This window comes from Merops nubicus, unplaced genomic scaffold, assembly GCF_000691845.1.
Source record: "Merops nubicus isolate BGI_N331 unplaced genomic scaffold, ASM69184v1 scaffold46840, whole genome shotgun sequence".
Classification (NCBI taxonomy): domain Eukaryota; kingdom Metazoa; phylum Chordata; class Aves; order Coraciiformes; family Meropidae; genus Merops; species Merops nubicus.
The window spans coordinates 1-15,762 of NW_008583033.1; the positions used below are offsets into that span (position 1 = coordinate 1).

The 15,762-nt window shown below is 41.5% G+C and overlaps 1 protein-coding gene across 1 annotated transcript in view; it reads left to right on the plus strand.

Annotated features, from left to right (window-relative positions):
- Nucleotides 1-5,490: 5,490 nt before the first annotated feature.
- Nucleotides 5,491-15,762, plus strand: part of RHBDD1 (rhomboid domain containing 1) — a 10,799-nt gene continuing 527 nt past the window's right edge. Inside the window, 5 exon segments of the mRNA XM_008939445.1 lie at nucleotides 5,491-5,923; nucleotides 7,632-7,764; nucleotides 10,936-11,024; nucleotides 12,560-12,631; nucleotides 14,223-14,342. Of these exon segments, the coding sequence (XP_008937693.1) occupies nucleotides 5,491-5,923; nucleotides 7,632-7,764; nucleotides 10,936-11,024; nucleotides 12,560-12,631; nucleotides 14,223-14,342 (847 nt within the window).

The following is a 15,762-nucleotide window of genomic DNA, read 5'->3' on the forward strand; positions in this document are numbered from 1 at the left end:
TACGTATCCGCTACGACTGTGAAAATAAGTCAGTAAGTGGCGTGCTGAAAGGAACCCAAAGAGAGCTGAAGAGCAGCGTTGGCTGTGCGGAGGGCTGCGTCACAAGGGCCCGCTCTTTGAATGTGCCACTTCTCAGTTTAGATGTCATTGTCAGTTACCTGAAAGCGAAGCTGCTCCCGACAGGTGGGTGGCCTGAGCAGCCTTTGTTATTTACTCTGTTTCCCTACAGCAGTATTCTTTTATAGGTTATGTTAATAATCAACTGTTGGTTTGGTTTAAAAAAAAAAACAAACACAACAAACCTTGAGCAGAGCTATAGCCCTTTCATTCCGTGTTTAAAGAGTAAAAAAATCCCTAAGCTTGCAAATAACTCGCACCTGTCTCAGAAGAAGAGTGGTGACAAGTGTGGCTCAGCTGTGTTTGGTAAACTTCCCTGTGTTGTGTAAATACTGAGCCGGAGTAGTTCAGGTGCTTAAAAAATGTATTTAGTGGTACAAAGTGAGCTGGTTTCATTTCCTGAGCTGGTGCAGTGATGTTCTCCCTGGAGTTGCACTTGGTGCATTCAGAGAGGTTGGAGGTTTTAATGAGAGTTAACAGTAACTCTGGAAGGTATATGTTTTTGAGTTGTTTTTATTTTGAACCAATATCTTTTAAAATTGATTTTGTTAGAAAGTGAGATTCCTGTCTTGCTGTTCTCCTACAAACTGCAGTCAAACCTTCCCTCGGAGCCACACAAACTAAGGAATGCCAGCCTTCAAAGAGCCCTTGGCTTCACGCTTCCAAAGTGAAATCAGGAAAGCAATAGTTGTTTGTTTTCAATTATATTACAAATTTCTTGAGAAAAACAAGGATCTTCTTTTTCTATAATTATCCAGTTTTAGAATTATGCAACTGTAAGTATTGCAATCAGGTTAAAAAATAAACCCCAAACTCCTGACCCTACTTAGAACTCTTTAATTGCAGTCTAATCAGAAGTCCACTGTTGCACTTACGTATTTTTGTCTGTTCTGAGCTGTGACATCCCTTCACCTTAACTAGTACAGTGATGTAAATATTTCTCTTTTCAAACTTGAATTGTATGCTGATGCAGTGTTTCAAGAGATAATTGCTAATTACTATCTGTTATGAAATGGGTGTAGTAAGAATATTTATTGAACCTTTCTGTGACCTTCCCTTCCACAGAACTGAAAAGAGACTTAATATGTCCATTACATCCCCTCAGCATATTATGATAAAGTAATTCTGATTAACTGCCCATGGAGGGTCAGCAACAGCTGATGCCTCGAAGCTACACTAATAAGGCAATTAAAAGCCTAAACACTCAGTGTCCCAGGTGTTGATACTCCAGGCATCTACAGAGGCAGAGCGTGAGATGGGCCTGGTCTCCGAAAGCTGTCCGGTTGGTTTTGGGGTGAGGTGTCCAAACCTATTCTTGGCATGGATTATTTAACATGTATATAGCTCATTGTGAATAGTGATCGTCACACTTTTCACAACACAATTTTGAGTTTTAAGTTGAAGTTGTTAGCTTAAAAGCTTATTTTGTTAGTGGCTTCTTTTTCATAGTATTGAAGAGCTATAAAGCATTTCTAATTTTCATGCTGAAGGAGACATAAGAGGCAGAGAAGCTTCCTTGTTCCTACAGAAAACTTCGAAGAATGTCTAATGTAAAATGTGGCATATTAAAAAAAGACTGCAGTATAGCCTTTTATGAAGTTGATGTTGATACTTAGCTCTGTATGGTTTCATTTCACCAAGGTAGCTACTGACTTCAACTATTTTAAAACATTTGTATTGGAGATGTGTGGCTTCTCATATTGAATTCTGAAACCTTGTGTTTGTTTCAGTCTGAAGTTCCATGTTCCTTCATGAGAGCACAGTATGCCCTTTAAAGGCACGTGTGATTAATCCTGAAGTCATTCTTTATGCACTAATGACTTCCATAATTGTGTCAGAACCTTGTATTGTGCTCTACATAATTGACTACACCTTCCAAAGCTTAGTGTAACTGGTGGCTGGGGGTTGGCCGCTGCGTTGTGTATGGATTCAATAGAAACAGGGTGATTCATTAGGCTTCAAATTTGTGAAGTTTTTTCTTGCAGTTTTTTTTCCCTGTCGTGCCTTCCCCATTTACAAGGTTCACGGGCAGTAGTTAAAAGGTTACAGTTTGCTTCTGCTTCCTTTGCAGGCGTCTCCTTGCAACCTAAACCCAGGTTCTGTTCCAGTCTTTACTTGGATAAGTCTCTGTACCCTGTGTATCTTCAGAGAGAAGTGGTGTGGGGCTGTCGAGGTGTATCTGTGGTGTGACATGGTGTATGCTCTGGATTGGGTGGTTTTCTTCCTTGAAGCTTTTTTACATCTGTTTAGTTCTGATCCAGATGAATGTAGGTGGAATGTCCATTTTTCTTTTTCTGGGTTCTTTCCTGGTTTCATCTCATCAGCGAAGAGATGAGTTCATGCGCACTCGGGCCATGGAGTGGACTGTGGTGGGGTCAGTCGGGTGATGTAGAACCTGGCTTCCAAGTCGTATTCCTGATGTGAGCTGCAGGAGTCACCCTGGGGTGTTTTCCTCTCAGTGCTCAAGCCCCTCCACTGCAATTTGTGTTTGCAAAGCAAAGAGGAAACCAGCAGTTCTAGCGAGAGGGTTGGGGATGGGTCTGAAGATGAGGGAGTGTGGTGCAGGTGATGGGGAAAATCATGGCTGCGTTCGCCCCCTGTGGGAATGAGATGTTCTATGTCTTTGGCTGTTCATACAAGGCTTATGGCACAGTGTGATTTATTTGGTTGGGTGTTTTTTTTTTTTTTAAAGTGAAAGGCAGTGGTCTGGATTTTGCTTCACATAAACGTAAATCAAAATTCTGGGATAGCTCTGTCCATTTTGGGGGGCAGAAGGCTACAGGGAGATTCTTTTTCTCTAACTTCAAATTATAACTATAGGAAAAGACAGTATAACATTTAATTTTTACTGGCATTTACTAAAATACTTTATTACATCATTTTTCAGAAATATGAAGTCATAATGTTTTAGGGTTGCTGAGTGAGCAAGGTGTTTCTCATGGTCCAAGTAAAAATTGAAACACTGCACTTGGTTAGTGCAAAACAAATTCTGAGAATGTGTAGTTCAGACATTTATCTTGAGTCGGTGACAAAAATGCAGACACGTAGCAGCCTAGATGAAAGACAAATGTCCATTTCAAGTCTATTCTGGAAATCTGTACACGTTGAAGTGGGTGGCATGTTTTGGAAAAAAAAAAAAGTGCTGCATTGTACCAAACCTCATTAGACTTGTAATGAACAGTAGAGGCTGAGGAAGAATGTTCAAACAGCTGAAATCTCTATATATTGAGCTGCATTTCAGGAGGCTCTCAAATAACTACTCTTCCTTCTTGTATTTTTTTCATTTTATGATCAAATACATAGTGTGCCTTGGCTGATGTTTTTGACTGTTGCCAGTAACAAGGATGATTTATAATACTTGGCACCACTGTAATCATGGTGTAAACTATTCCCAGTTGTGCTAGGTGATCATTATACAGATCTCTGCTATGTGAGGGTTTCTTTTCCTAGGTGCCTGTATGTTAAAAATACTTAAATTAGAAATTTAAGTGCCAAAAGAGTGGGTGGAAATTTTAAAAAGTAAGACTGTATTGTTTGGCAGTTTGAACAATACGGTATGGCAAGACTTTGTGGTTTCCACATAACTTGGGTTTAAATGATGGTGGCTTGGGAGTTCTGACAGTTTTTATGTCAACAGTTTTGTGGTGGAAAAACACGGCTATGTCAGCAGCATGAGAAGTGTTGGGCATTTGGGCACGTGCATCTAGGAGCAGTATGGGGATGCTGGTAAACCTGGCAGCACAGCACGTAGCGTGGAAGAAGAGAATTACCTGGATTACACTTCTGATTATTGAAGTACTTTTCCCATAACGTTGACATCAAAAGGTGGAAGGCTGAGCATGTTAATCTGCAGCCACCAGTTCACACTTAAGAGGTCTCAGCTCCTTTGGAGTTTGTGGTGGCTGGAGCTGTGGTCTTGGTAGCGAAATTGTGAGGATTAGAAGGTAGTTTTTAAAGGTACCAGTGTGGTTGGTTAAGTGTTCAAGAGGCCAGGTATAAAGTGTGTTTCTCTGTTTTGGGCAAAACCTGAACGTTATGTAGCTTCTCTTGAGGCTGGACCATGGGAAACACTGAATTTCTTTTTAATGGAGCAAATGCATTTACTGGCTTTCTGTTCTATTACAGCTGTTTTGAGGATACTACCAGGGGTTTTCTTCTCTCCAGGTGCTATAATGAGCATAAATGTAAATTAAAGAGAAACCCAGAGACTGGAATAACTGAAATTATTGCGAGTGGCATTCGTTAATTGTGTGGGAGCTCCCATGGAAGTACCTGCTCCTCTTGGATAGGAGCAGAGGAACTGGGCTGGCCCCCGGCTCGGCTTCCTCAGCGCTCAGCTCTGGGCAGGCTCCACAGCTCCTCTGGCTGTTGCAGATGACATCATGTGGAGCTGATTTCCTTCTTTTCCATGTGTTCACTTACTTTGTGTGGGGCAACCCCGTCAAATTACTAATGATACTCTGAATACCTAAAGAAATATGTTTAGTGAAGTGTTTGCAGGCATACCAGTGGTCTGTAGAAATGTGAAACTTAGTAAGTTGTGGTAGACATAACATGGGATGTTAAACTTTGCATCTTGAGCTGCTCTCTTTTTCTCCTTTCAGAGATGTTTATTTGTTTCTGCTGTCCTCCAGAAGAATTAGGTTGTTGCTTCCTTATCTGATTAAAGTGTTTACAGAGGCAGCATTTGATGTGATAAATGAGAAAGGAATTGAAACTAAATAGAAAGTTAGTATATTACAGAGTTTACACTTGGTAGTACTTGGCTGCATCTGTGCTATTTTCTGAAACACTAACTTTTCATTTTCAGTCTTAGCTTATATTGAATGTTTGTAGAAGTTGCAAAATGGTCATGAAACAAAATTATATGTGTAGCAAAGATGGGAAGCCTGAAAGCTGAAACTCTAGAGAATTTTTAAGTGATTTCCTTCCAGGAACTTAAATATCAGGATATTAATAAGAACATGTCTAGAGCACCCAGAAATTTTATAGGTGAAGTAAAACTTGCATAGGGACATGAAAGAGGTTGGAGACTGTGGGTGGGTTTTTTGTGATGCTTGTCTGGATTACCTACAAGTTGCTTTTATTTATAATTTGCACCACCTTAAAAATGTTGGGTTTTTTTTTTCTGATTTGAATTTTTGTTCAGATTTAGAAGTTTCAGCTGATTAGGTTGAAGAATTTGCTATGTTTAAAAAAAAACACACAACAAAAAACGAGCAACAACAACAAAACAAGCATTATGAGCTTGAGAACACCCCTGTACATGTACAGTAATGCAGTTCCTTTTTTTCTTTCAGAATTTCCAGCACTGGTGTGGTTTTGAATTGGAACAAAGGGATCATCTTCAGGTTCTTTGAGTAAGGAGCAATAATGCAGCGAAGGCAGGGAAGAGTCAGTGCTGGGCTGCTTTTATTGCTTTATCAAATTTCTCAAGTTGGACTGGAGAACATTCCTCCTGTCACCCTTGGGGTGCTTGCAGTGAACATTTTCCTCTTCCTGAACCCCGTGAAGCCGCTGTCGGAGGCGTGCATCAGCGTCAGCGAAGGCTTCTACCGGCGGGACTGGCAGCGCCTGCTGCTCTCCCCCGTCCACCATGCGGATGACTGGCACCTCTATTACAACATGATTTCCATGCTTTGGAAGGGGATAATGCTGGAAAAAAAGCTTAAGAGCTTATGGTTCGGATACATAGTTGTGGTGTTTTCAGTGCTGATTGGAGTTGTTTATATGGTGCTGGAATTCACGCTTATGAAATTTCTGGATGATCCTTCGTACGAAATGAATTGTGCTGTAGGCTTTTCAGGTAAGGCACAGAGTTGGTCCAATTTAGATCTGTAAAATTACTGTTTATAGGTAGTATATGACAAAGTTAAATGCAGGAAATGGGTAGGTGTACATCCATGTACATGTACAGAGCTGTTATGTCAGTGAAGTTACCCTGCTTTTTCATTTAAAGCATGTGCTCTGGGTATGAATGTGAGGTAGGTCTGGTTACGTTCTTGTGACCAGCAGTGTCTTTACCCACAAACACAAAAAATACAGTCATCCCAGTAAAGGTGTTTTCCTACATGTTCCTATCTGCCCATACCTTGAAACAGCTTAGCATCAACCCAGTTCTTACCTGTCATGGGAAGGGTGAATATTTTCAAGAATTTGCATTAAGAGTTCTTCGTCCCTGGGAACACAATACTACCATGTAACTGGGTAGTGTTGAGATTTCACTGTAAGGTTTCTTTTTTCCCCAAATTAGTCTCCAGCTTGTCACTTAGCTGGGTGGCAAATTAAGTGCCCCTTTCTTGACACAACAGAGGGAAAGTTGGATTTAGTGATAAAATTGTTTGGGAGATGCAGGTTTGTGCCTTCCTGTACTCTACATCAGCAGGGACCAAGCTGTAAGAAACAATCTGCATATTTATGACCTAGTCACTTGAACAGGTTTTAAGAGTTTTAGGGTGTCTGGATTGTTTGGTTTGCTTTAAATAATTTATTTTAAATGGATGGAACAGACCTGCCCCTTGTCCCCCTGGATGGAATCTAACACACCAGATCAGGTGGTTCCAATAAACACTTCAAACTTAAAAAGAAATTGAAGCTGTGCAGATAGACTTCTGGTGAGCCAAGGGTCGAATTGGTGAAGAGGACTCCTAAACTATGCTGCTGCTAGCAACTTACTCCTGTGTTTGATCAGCAGCAAATAACATGAACAGGTGTTAATGTGCATGTTTGATCCTAAAATAACAGTATTTACATCACTAGAAAGGTGAAGGAATTCTGCTTTCTCTGGTTTTCTGTGGTGTTAGAAGGGGAGTGAAACTTTTTCATGGTTTTATTTAGTTTGTCTGTATTGATGTCCAACTCTGCTACCTTTTCCATGTCAAATATTCTACTTCTCAATTATTTTTTTTTTCAGACAACTGTGTGAGCTTTCCCTTGAGAGGAACTTTAACAAAAACATTTTGAAAGTTCTGATAGATAATGTGAATTCATTTTGTCATTTAGGCCACTGCTTGCATGATAAAATGGTTGCAGTCAGTTGGAAATGAGTGATTATTTATTGTGATTTAAGGTGATTTCTGTTTTTTTTCAGAAACGTGGTTCTGGAGAATATGTAAGATTTTCCATTAATTCAGTATTTGAGCCTACTGTTGAGCTTCCTGTGTATCTGCCTTATTTTCAGTAGTGGCTTTTCTCAACCGATGGAGCGGGTTTTTTTGAGTTCAATAATTGTCAGTAATTTCAACTAGTACTCCCATTTAAAACTTATGTTTGTATTGTTTTGAACACCTGAATAGCTACAGTGAATAGGCATATTAAAAAGCAACTTAGACTTGGCTGCTACACAAATATGTAATTTTTTTTTTTAAGTCACTGACTGAAACAGCTCTGAAGTGCTGTTCTGGCATGTAACAGCGTGCTTCATGGTGCTGTGGAATCGCATGGCACTTCAGTTTCAGTTCTTTATCATTTGGGCTCAGGGACTCTTTTTTCATGTGATTTCTCCTTGTTTGCAGGAGTTTTGTTCGCTCTGAAAGTTCTCAACAACCATTACAATCCAGGAAGAATCAGCAATGTCCTTGGCTTACCCATACCCAGCAGATACGCGTGTTGGGCGGAGCTGGTGGCTATTCATTTAATTGCCCCAGGGTGAGTGTGTTTTCTATTTCAAAGTTAGAAGAGATGTGGCCTCTCTGAAGTACTTTGAACTGATAAACTTAACTTTAAAGACTGATTCTTCTGCGCCCTGGCCTGGAGCCCTTGGTTAAAGACAGCAGAACTGCAGAGTGCCCTGTTGCAAATGCACTTCTAAGTGTGAGCTGAAAGGTCACTTGTATGCCATTGCCACAAGTATAAACCCAAACCTTTCAGTCCTTTAAAACCATTCTTCTGAAAAATAAAAGCTGTTGTATTAGCTGGATGTCATCTTTATTTGGTGAGATATTTAATACTATTTAGTTTATTAAGGAGTAATGGAACAACATTATGCCTACAGTAAAAAAAAACACCAAGCATGTTTTCTATCTGATAGAGGGAAGATGAGTTTAGTGGTTGGCTACTGTTGGTTTTCAGTTGCAGTACTGCAGAAGTGTCTTCAGGGTTGAAAGATTGTAGAAGGTCCAGAAATCATGTCAAAAACATTGTCATAGGTTTATGGGAGTTTAGATTGCTGCCTGGTCTAAAGAACCTCTATGTTGTTACCTGCTATCTTGATAGTTAGGACAGTTCCACAGCACATAAATGATAATGGGTGCTGTATAAAACAAGCAATAATCTCCAGAAATTCATGTCCTGGAACACAACATGTTTAATTAGTAACTGCCAACTGCCTTGAAATGAACCATAATTGTTCCAGCTCTCAGAGCATTGCTCCTAAGTGTTCATCTGTGCACTCCAGGCTTGTAGTATTTGGAAGTGTCTGATTAATTGGTGTCCCTTTGTAGATCAAGTTGCATAACTCAGTTGTAAACACATAAAAGGTCAGGAACTGGGGCAGAATTCTGTTCAGTCAGAAAGACCTGCAATAAATGCCTTAGTAGAATGATGTGTCAGGATCACCTGAGAATCCATAGCCAGTGAAGGATTCAAAAATAGTACTGAGGCTATTGAAAACCTAGACTTGTGTGCTAGCAGAGGATCTAGGGGTTTACTGCCATCTCTTAATTCTGGTTTTTCTTCTTAATGCTTTTGTTATGAGGAAATTTTCAAAGACATGTAATACCCTTCTCATCTTTGCCTCCTGTAAAGCTAGAGCTGTCGAGATGGAGACTTTGTATAGCAGTGCTTGGGATGGTTTCTTTAATGGAACAGCAGGCATGCAAAACATCTTATGTTTAATCTCTGTGCCTCTTCTAGAATTGGGCAGGTGGTATCTTGAGTCATCTGTCCCTCTGGCACAGGAGTGCTGTACCTATCCTTGCTTTTAAAGGAAAGGCTTATCTTTCAGGTTGTCTGAACTACCAGAACAACAAAAAGCCCAACAAAAACCAAACATCAGAAGTTAATTTATTTATATGTGAAAATATAAGAATATTTTAACAAATCTGGTTTTAAATTTGGGTTATTTTGCCTTGTACCCATCTCAGTCTTAACCCTGGTACAGTGCCTGATATGAACACGAGTATTTTCCGTAGCTCTAATAAACTTAACCTCATGAGATCTTTTGGATGTATCTATTTTACTATTTCATCTCCTTTTCTAATTTGTCGCTTGTCTAACGCTTAGGGATGTCACTGAGTCATCACTGGTTATGAGTCACATTTACTGTAGAACTCTGTATTATGCTATTTATTGATGAGAACTGTTCCTCAGGAGCAAAAGGTCTGAGAACAACCCATCAACCAAAAAAAAACAGGTTTGGCAGCAAGGACATTATGTGATGAGAACCGTTTTTTCCAGCCTTTCATTCTTATGTAAACTCTGCTTATTTTTCCTATGTTATTTTCCCAAAATGTTACAAAACTAGTTACAAGTTTCCTATTTCCATTTAGAGAGGCAGTGGCATGGCTGTGTAAAACCAGCTGACTTTTATTTGTGCAATCATTTAATTTGGTTTCACTCTTGTTCAGTTGTTTAGCACTGGCACGTTGACTGCATGGCCTCCTTTCTAAGCAAGATTTGGGTTTGTGGTATGATGTTATGCTCAGGAATCAAGATGAGCATAAAATTTCAGTGCTAGGAATGCAGGTCAGTTGGTCTCATGTTGGTTATTTCTAGAGCAGACCACCTTGATGTGTTTCATGTTTGCTGTGGAGGTGAGAAATGCGGCAGCACTCCTGTGCTGCCAGCTGCAGCTACCACTGGGAATGGTGCTTCAATTCTGTTTCACCAGCACTTCACTTCTGCTTTACAAAGGCAAAAAAGCTTGTGTCGAGTCTTTGGACAACCAGGATAAATCCAGTCAACTGAGTTATTTAAAATTGCATGTAGAGGGAGACCTTAACATGTAGTGTATTGGCTTCTCTAACTTTGTGATAGAGGTGAACAACTTACAGTGTCTTAACTTGGTTAAATTCAAATTTTATGCTTAATGCTTAAACCTGATTTAACACAAAAGAGTTCAAGTCTTCATTTGACTGCTGAAAGACAATTGGTTTATGAATTTACAGGATGCCCATAGTCATGGCAACACTTGGAGCAAATCTTATTTACTGTAGCAGTTGCTGGAGGATTGATGTCTCAAAAGACTCTAGAGTCTCTGCCTTCCATATGCAAGTGGGTGAAAGATCATAATCTTGATTAAGGAAATCATTGGTATTTATAGGAAAATTTAGATCTCAGCATTTTACTCCTTTTCATTTCAAAGGCACAGTGTTATGAAGACTAGGAGGGATCTGCCCTCATGCCTGTCTTGGACTAAGTGCAGGACTGTGTGGACGGTGCTGCAGCAAGTGCTGGGTTCCTGTTTGCACTTGAAACTGTGAGAAGTTTTGTCAACCCTACCTGGGTGTTTCAGCATAATTCTGTGCATCTACTTTTTTATACAACAAAACTAGCTTTCTATCTTAGTAGGTCTTTAAATGCTTTTAGGGAAACAGCTTTCTGTCCTCCAAACAAGCAATTAGAGTGGTCTCTCCAGCTAGTTTCCAGCTTCTTCAGGATATTTGTTAGCTACTGTTGTGTAGCTGTATATTCCTATATACCAGTTTTAAGGCAGTTTTGAAGAAAGAAATCTCAGCATTGTGTCCTTGCTGGCAGGTCATTTGTCTGTGCTTGGTTTCACTCAAGAACTTCCTTGTTAACAAATTCCACACTCCCCTGTTCGGATACCTACAACAAAAGTCTCCTTTCCATTCCTGACAAGATTTTCCTGTTTTGCAGAACTTCTTTTGCTGGGCATCTGGCAGGGATTCTCGTTGGCTTGATGTACACTACAGGACCTCTGAAAACAATCATGAAAGCCTGTGCAGGTATTGAATTTTGTTCCATTTATAAGATATGCATGAGAGACTTACATTAAAATAAATGTTTTTTTGCAAGTAGAAACTGAGGCCATTCCAACAAGTTTTTAGGCAATGAAATATATGCTGATTATTAAAGTGAATGCAGACCAAAAAAATCACCTTTTTTTCTTAAATATTAAGAACCAGTAAATCTTCCAGATATTTGTAATTGCAGGGTAAGTAAAATTAGAGTAAAATGTTTCTCATAAGATGTCAATGAAAATGTCAGTGCAGTGTGGTGAAGCCATAGAAGTACAGCAGAAGATGATTTGTTGATTCCTGTGACTTGTGTCCCTTCTAGTGCAGGTCCCTGCAGATGGAAAAAAGGTTGTGGGCTGCTTGAGGAACTGTTACTGGAATTCTCAAGCTCTCCAACAGTGTGTTACTACAGACTTTGATATTGTAGTAATATTTTTTTTAAATAAGGATTTTGTCTTTGGACATCTTCAGTGTAACGATTGTTCCCAGTGCAGCCCCGCCAGCTTCTGTGTGAACGCTCCTGTAAACATCAGTGCTCCAGCTGGAGGCCCAAGCCCTGTCACAGCAGCTGTGCTGGAGTTTGTTCTCAGAATGTTTGGGGGTTTGTGTCTGGTAATTTAATAGGCTAAGTACTTGATTCCTCACTGTGCCACCAAGTGGACCATGGATGTGGTGTCTGCATGGTAGGAAGGTATTTGTTCAAATGCACGTGCTTTTCCCAGGAGGTTTGTGGCACTTTGGCCGTGCAGCCCGTCAGTCATACATCACAAAAAAACAGACTGAAGCATCAGGTTTCCTGCCCCACAGGAGCCAGCAGGTGTAACCTCTGTCACATCAGTTACACACTGGATGTTTCTGTGGCATGAGGAGTTGTCTGGTGGCCATTAGGACTGTCATGCTGCCCATGAGGTTCTGCAGCCTCTCTCCTTGGATGTTTTCAGGATGAAGCCCTGACTGAGTGACCTGATCTTATAGCCAGCCCTGCTCCGAGTGCAGGTGGGCTGGGGACCCTTCAGGTCCCTTCCACACGGATTACTCTGGGATTCTGATAAACCCCACAGTGCTGTGCTGCTAGTGACACCTCCTGTGGGCACCCTGCTGCACCTGCAGGGCACCTGCAGGAAGGAGTGTTCCAGGACACAGCTCATCTTTGTCTCCTAGTAGCAGTGGATTGTTTATCCAGCCCTGTTTCCTGGTCATTAACCGATTGTTACCTATGTGTGGTCTCAGTGCAGAAATTACTCTGTGCTCTGGAGGACATTGGTTAGGTTGGTTTGGATTTTTCTAGTCTACGTGGACGTGTTGCTTGGACACGGCACACTGCTATCAAATCTGGAATAATCTACAAGCTTAACAATTCTGTTTTCTCTGACAGATGCAAAAGAAATTCATTGGTACCTGTGGCTTTGTATTGGTATCTTACAAAACAGAAAGAGTACTTCCTAAATCTTAAGATTTGTGTAATTTATAAAGAAAGGCAATGTGATTATTTTATTCTAAAATAGTCCCTGTGTTCTGTTTAGGTGCCATTTCTTCATTCACTAACCCTGCCAGACCAAGGGACTACTATTCAGGTAAACGCTCTTCTTACCCATGTACCCAAAACCTTATTCCAGCCTAAAAGAGTAATTTTTGCTAATGATAGAAAACCTACGGATGAGCTTGTTAAATGGGAACATATATAACCTATTAAATAGTCTGCACACGTGTATACTTGCTAAGTTTGTGTTATATCTCTGGCCATGTCTCACCTTCCCTTTTTAGGGAACTGCATGGCTGTATTTTGCACGAGAAGCTTTAAACCCCAAATTAAGGTCATGACTTCATAAAAAGCTGCCCTGGGGAACTACTGTCCTTTCTGCAGAAGGTGTAACAGGGGGAAATTGTCTCCTGAAAGCAGCTTTTTGAACCTGGGTAGATCTGCCCCCATCTGGCAAATCTGTCATTTGGCATTCTAGGATGGTCTGGTGTTTTCCCCCCTCTGACAAGGAACTTCTTTCTTTGAACAGTTTCTATAAATCAAGCATTTACCTTGCAAGAAGGATTTTACATGTCGTTTTAGCACATCTGCTGTTTAGTAGCTGAGTTAGTCTTTCTCTAAATGCAGTTCATGGATAAAGTATTAGGATATATATTTTGATTAACAGCAACACCTTGAACACATCCATGTTACCAAAGTTTTTTGTTGTAAAATGAAGGACTGTGGGTTTCTGAGTGCTTATAACATGATAACAGTGTAAAATATCAAATGTACAAGAACTTAATGTGCTAGATTAAAATCCAAATGTGACATCCTTTCTTTTATCAGATCACTCCATGCTTTCAGCACTGGTATTTTTATAGTCTTTGTGCGGTTTGGAAGACTCCAGAAAATAAATTTATAGCTGAGAAAATGTTCATTGAGATTAACATAATGCAGAGGGGAATGAGGGCAATACAGGAGACTGCATCCAAAGTGTGTGTATGTTGTATGTGTGACACCCTAATGGCATCCTGCAGGCAGCTTGATTGTTCTGCAGAGTTGATTCTTAAACGTAGCCAGTATAATTAAAGGCTAAGTTTGGTTAAAAATATGACTGTAATTCAGATTAAGACCCCCAAATCCTTTCTAACCAGAGGAGTTGCCAATCATTTGAGAAGCAGCAGAATTTCAGGTTGTGGAGGATAGTACTAAGTGTTCACTGCAGGTGTGAATCTTCTCCCCATGTCAACTTCATGTTCCAAAATGGAGAAATCTGCAAATGGACAGAGCTATTTTTCCCCCCGTGTGTGTTATGTGTATCTGTATAGACACATCTGTGTGTGTTTAAAACATACAGAGGTGTTTGAGTAACACACACATCGGGGTATCTGCATGCTCCTGTACAGAAGAGTGTACAGTGACTGCTCAGTGTTTCCTGCTTTTGCTGTAGAACTTCCAGATAGGGGATTGCTATTTTTATTTGTCTTAAGGGCCTAGAGCTTGGGATTTTTTAACAACATTTTTTTTTAAAAAATGTCCTCACTTCATTGAGTGTGCTTGTTACTGGTCACAGAAACCTCACAAGAAGGCTACGTGTGGAATCTGTAAGACTCATGAGATAAGACAAGACTGCCATCGATGACAATAACCTGAAGATAATAGGAAGTGGGAGGTTGTGTTGGGTTCAGTGTGAATATTTACTGGATTATTTGTTCCTTTTGTAGAGTATTCTGGCTCTCCAGGTTACCAGTACAGGCCGTCGAGGAGCTATTACGATTACACTGGTGGGCTCTCTGAAGAGGAGCAGCTGGAGAGGGCGGTGCTGAACAGTCTGCACGAGAGAGGTGGGAGTTCTGCTGCATTCGGTGCCTTGAGTCCCGGCTCGTACTGGGGGCGGGGGCTGGGGGAAGAGATGTGTTGCTCACTACTTACTTGCCGTATTTTGGGCGTAACTTTGCAAACAGATGAAAGGTTCCTGGTAGCATTTTCAGAGAACGTGGCGTGAGGATGTGGTGTCATTCTCTGGGTATAATTGTTTACTGATAATTGCATTATTGTTTGATCAACTCACTACTGCTACAGTAAAAGAAGTGCTTTTATCACAAAAAACCCTCAACCTAAGTTGCTGTGCCAAAGAAATCAGTACTGTAAGAAGTGTTGCCCTGCGAGCAGCTCTCCAGCGGAGCGGCCGCGCGCGGCTTGTGTCCGAGGCTGCTGCCGGCTCAGGACGGAGCTCGGCCTGTATCTGCTGGGGTCAGCACCTGGGGGATGCACCACAAGAGAAAAACAGGAGCTCATTTTGCCACGGGTCAAACGTATGGAGGATGTTTGAATAGTTCAGCAGTCTGGAGTTGTGCCCCCCTGTGTGTAGTGGGGATCAGGACAAATGTGACCTCCCAGGGTAAGATCACATCTCCCACATCCATGCTCATTAGGTGTTAGGGTGTTCTTTTGGCAGTGATTTGGTGGTGTTTGGTTTGGGGATCAAATGCACCTTCAGTAAATTTGCAGATGACATGAAATGAATTGGGAGTGTCGATCTGCTTGATGGTAGGAAGTCTCTGCAGAGGGATCTGGACAGGCTGGAGCCATGGGCTGAGGTCAGTTGGATGAGGTTGAACAAGGCCAAGTGCCGGGTCCTGCACTTGGGTCACAACAACCCCAGGCAACGCTCCAGGCTTGGGGAGGAGTGGCTGGAAACTGCCTGGTGGAAAAGGACCTGGGGGTGTTGGTGGACAGCTGGCTGAACATGAGCCAGCAGTGTGCCCAGGTGGCCAAGGGGTCCAAGGGCATCCTGGCCTGCATCAGAAACGGTGTGACCAGCAGGAGCAGGGAGGTGATCGTGCCCCTGGACTCGGCACTGGTGAGACCTCACCTTGAGCACTGTGTCCAGTTTTGGGCACCACAGTGCAAGACGGACATGGAGGTGCTAGAGCAGGTCCAGAGGAGGGAACAAGGCTGGTGAGAGGGCTGGAGAACATGCCTTGTGAGGAGCGGCTGAGGGAACTGGGGTTGTTTAGTCTGGAGAAGAGAATAGTGAGAGATAGTGAGAGGAACCCTTATCGCTCTCTACAACTACCTAAAAGGAGGTTGTAGTGAGACTGGTGTTGGTCTCTTCTCCCAAATTACTGATGACAGAACAAAGGGAAATAGCCTCAAGTTATGCCAGGGAAGGTTTTGATTGGATATTAGGAAGAATTTCTTCACTGAGAGAGTGGTTAGACACTGGAACAGGCTGGCCCGGGGGGGGGGGGAGGCATTGGT